The following is a 3,455-nucleotide window of genomic DNA, read 5'->3' on the forward strand; positions in this document are numbered from 1 at the left end:
CTACGGCCATGGCCCTGGACTTCACCCCATCAGTGGCCTGGGGTATTCCAACGCGTCCCAATAGGCCATTGGCTGTGCACACCTGCAGTCTTGAGCGATGTTCCCGGGGACAAGGGGGACCGCGGGTGGAGCCGCGAGGGGACAGGTGGGTGGACGCGGGCTCTCAGGGCAGGATGGTGTGGGCACACGAGGCTGCAGGAGGGAGAGAAGCACTGAGCTCGACGGGATGGATGGGGGCCGGGCGTGCTGTTGGCCTGCACGGGAGGGCCCGTGGCCGTCTGTTACCATCTTTGGGAGAACAGTCACACCGTTTGCGAGCTCCCAAATCTCACATATGTCTACGAATTTTTTCATGCTCGGGAAGCTGGACCTGCTTTGTCTGCCTGCAGTTGAAAGCAGAGTCACAAGGTCAGAGTCCCCAGCTCTGGCCCTCTGGGGCTGTCCCCGAGCCCGTGGCCACCGCAGCGCCGTCCGAGCTGGCAGGACAGAGAAGCCAGTGTGCTGCCAAGGGAGGGGGCAACAGGCGGGTGATGGGGAGTGTGCCTCTGTCCCCTCTGTGCTCCGAGGTAGGGGGTGTCCCCAGTGCAGCCCCAAGGCGGGCACCACACAGGGCCACTTGGGGAGGCCCCTCTGCTCACAGGACCCATGGGCCGGAGCCTGATGCCCCTCCCGCTGCGCTCCTGGCCACGCCCTCCTCCACGGAAACTCCACGGGACCCCTCCGACCTCTCCGATGGCTGTCCTGCAGGCCTCGGTGCCCCGAAGTGGGTTTGTGCCCCCTTCCCCCCACCCCTCCCTGGACAGCAGCTCCCCGCCACCCTCCCTTCACCACCTCCCCCTGCTCCCCCGATCCTGCCCTCAGCCCAGGGGTCCCCTGCCTCCATGCAGAGGGTCAGTCCCACTCCGGGCCTGTTGCCTTCTGGGCTCCGCCCGTGCACTGGCCGCCCGCACTCAGCCCCGTGGCAGCCGCACCAGAGACCCGCCCACCCGGTCCCCCCGTCCGGGCGCCACGCTCCGCCCGCCCACCTGGCCACCCGTTTGCTGTGTGTGTCCCGGCCCTGACCTCCTACCTCCCACTTCCTGCCAGCCCGCAGCGCAAGGGCCGTGACAGGAATGGATGTGTGTTCGTGTCCCCCCAAATTCATCCATCAGAGCCCCAGAGGGATGGTGTGACGTCCTGGGGCCTTGGGAGGTGTGTGGGGTTAGCTGGGTGCTCATGATGGGGTCAGTGCCCGTATAAGAAGAGGAAGACACCGGAGCCCTCTCCCCGACACTTGACATAGTGAAGAGGCGGCCATCTGCAAACCAGGAATGGGGACCTCCCCGGAATTCGCCGGGTTGGCGCGCTGAGCCGTGACAATCAATGTCCATCGCGGGCGCCCGTGCGGTGCGGTCTGTGGCGCTCTGTCAGGGAGCCCGAGCTGAGGCAGGTGCTTCCATACCTTGCCCTCTGAGCTTGTCGCCCCTCCGTCCCCCACCTGACCCGCACCCCGCACGCCCCCTCCCCAGATTTTTCCACTGGACTCACTGAGGAGCAGCAGGGTCTTAGAGGTCCGGCCGGCCCGGCCCAGGCGCACGGAGACCACGCCGTAGCTGTAGTCGGTGGACAGCACGTGGAAGCCCTCGACCCCCTTCACTGGACCGGAAGAGAAGCGTGGGGCCGCCCGATCAGGCCTGCACAGCAGGGGCAACTGGGAAGGGTCAGGAGTCCCTCCCACACACCCAACCACCTTCCAGGCCTAGGCGGGCACTTGCATGCTTGTGGGCTCTGGGACCGTGGCCTGCCTGCCCGCCCCGTGGGCCGCTGTCCATCCCATCCACCCAGCCCTGGGACAGAGGAGCGGCCTCTCCCGGGCCTGTGGCCCTGAACCCGGGGACACGCCCACCCCCAGGTCTTTCTCTCCAGGCCCGGGCCTTCATACGCACAAGTATTCCTGAACATCGCCTTTTTCCTATCTTTCCGCAGAATTAATGTGTGTGACTGACACCCCTGTGACCTGGGGGGGGGGGGGGGCAAGGCGGGAGCCCTTTGTTGGCTCTGGTTTCCTGGAATTTTCCAGTTTGGTGCAGGGTCAGTCCCACAGCTCAAGGGAAACCCTCGGAACACCCACTCTCTGCCGAGTGCTCCCGTGTACGTGGTGGCCTCTCCCAAAATCAGGCCTTAATTTTTAGGGGCAGGAAGGGTTTCGGGGCCGCAGAGATGGTCTGTCAGATGTGCGGGTGATCGTGGGTCTGGCTCCCCCCGCCCCCGGCTCCCTTTCCCCTCTTGACAGGGAGATGTCTGGGCTGTTTGTGGTCAGGGCTCCGTGAAGAGTGTGCTGGGCCCCCACCCCGGTCCACTCACCGGCTGAAGGCAAGGACCACCTTCAGCTGGCCCGCTTTGTGGACCTCCAACATCGATGCCCCCAGCTTCCTCCTGTCTCTGCCTGGCAAGAATCTCTGGCCCTCAGAGGCGACAGCCAGAATGTACCAGAACCCTGAAAACTGTGGAGAGCGTGCTGGCGTAGCTGCCCGTGCCAGGCTCCCAGCCGGGCCCTCAGGAAGCCACCGGACACTGACATTGGCCTGAGGCCCGGGCCGGGTCCAGCACCCACAGGTCGGCACAGCCCCTGCACAGGGCCCCGGCTGCCCCTCTGGGCCTTGGCGGGCAGGTGCCGGGTGTGCTGGGGCCCCGAGGGCTGGGCTGTGCTTACCATGTGCTGGAATTCCCTTCCCGTGAAAGGCCTCCCCCTTCCTTCCAGCTCGGCCCTCGGCCCCATCCCTCTGACTTCCTGCCACAAACCCACATTCCCGGGGAGTCAGTTCCCACGGCCACCTCCACTAGAACCTTCCACCTGCCAGCCATCTGGTTGTTCTGGAACACGCTCTGCTCGTTCGGCCTCTGCCCACCTAGCATCCCTGGGGCCCTGAGGCAGCACCTGCCTGGAGCCCTCGGCCCTCCCCCCTCTTGCGTGGCCACCAGCTCCTCAGAGAGAGGCCAGGGCCTGAAACCCCTTCCGCCCTCGCGGCACTGCCCCCTGTTCCAGGATGGCCCTTTGGAGATTTTCAGGGAGTGATCTTCCAGCCACCACACACACTGCATGCCTGGCCCCGGTCGGCCTGGCTGTCAGCCTTGGGGAACGCAGGTGTGTGGCTCACCTTGTTCCAGTTGAGGTTGTGGGACTCCCTGGGTAGCTGTCCCTGCGGCCGGGACCCCGTAGCAGGCATAAGCGCCAAGACCAGCACACACGTCAGCCTCCCTGGTCCCATTGTCACCCTCCTTCCTCGGCCACCGGGGCACTGAGTTTAAGTCTCCCCACCCACCTGACCCTGCCGTGGGCGTCCAGCCAACCCAGAGCCTTGAGCCAGCCTGGGGTGGGTCAATGTGGGGGGAGAGGGGCTTTGGGACACAGGCGGGCGGCCTAGGGGCTCGGCCTGGCGGGTGCTGCCTGAATTTGAAGGCCATCGTGTTCCCCT

General features: G+C 65.7%; 1 protein-coding gene across 1 annotated transcript; it reads right to left on the bottom strand.

Annotated features, from left to right (window-relative positions):
• Positions 1 to 409: 409 nt before the first annotated feature.
• LOC148161631 (epididymal-specific lipocalin-10-like) lies at positions 410 to 3,248 on the bottom strand. Its single transcript, XM_088020686.1, has 5 exons — positions 3,138 to 3,248; positions 2,344 to 2,483; positions 1,926 to 1,996; positions 1,489 to 1,635; positions 410 to 501 (listed from the first exon to the last, which is right to left on the bottom strand). Exons 1-5 carry the CDS (start codon positions 3,246 to 3,248, stop codon positions 410 to 412), a joined length of 561 nt encoding a protein of 186 aa, XP_087876812.1.
• Positions 3,249 to 3,455: the final 207 nt, after the last annotated feature.

The sequence above is a fragment of the Eumetopias jubatus genome, unplaced genomic scaffold (assembly GCF_037043125.1).
Source record: "Eumetopias jubatus isolate StellerSeaLion01/CBP00866 unplaced genomic scaffold, mEumJub1_p1.0 scaffold_106, whole genome shotgun sequence".
In the NCBI taxonomy this organism is placed as follows: Eukaryota; Metazoa; Chordata; class Mammalia; order Carnivora; family Otariidae; genus Eumetopias; species Eumetopias jubatus.

Excerpts from the sequence above, each read along its gene's own strand:
- LOC148161631 (XM_088020686.1), bottom strand. The coding sequence starts at position 3,248 with ATGGGACCAGGGAGGCTGACGTGTGTGCTGGTCTTGGCGCTTATGCCT. Across the intron at positions 1,997-2,343 it reads GTGGTCCTTGCCTTCAGCCG|GTCACAGGGGTGTCAGTCAC; the intron begins GTGAGTGGACCG and ends CCCCCCCCCCAG. Across the intron at positions 1,636-1,925 it reads GGCGATGTTCAGGAATACTT|TGAAGGGGGTCGAGGGCTTC; the intron begins GTGCGTATGAAG and ends CTTCCGGTCCAG.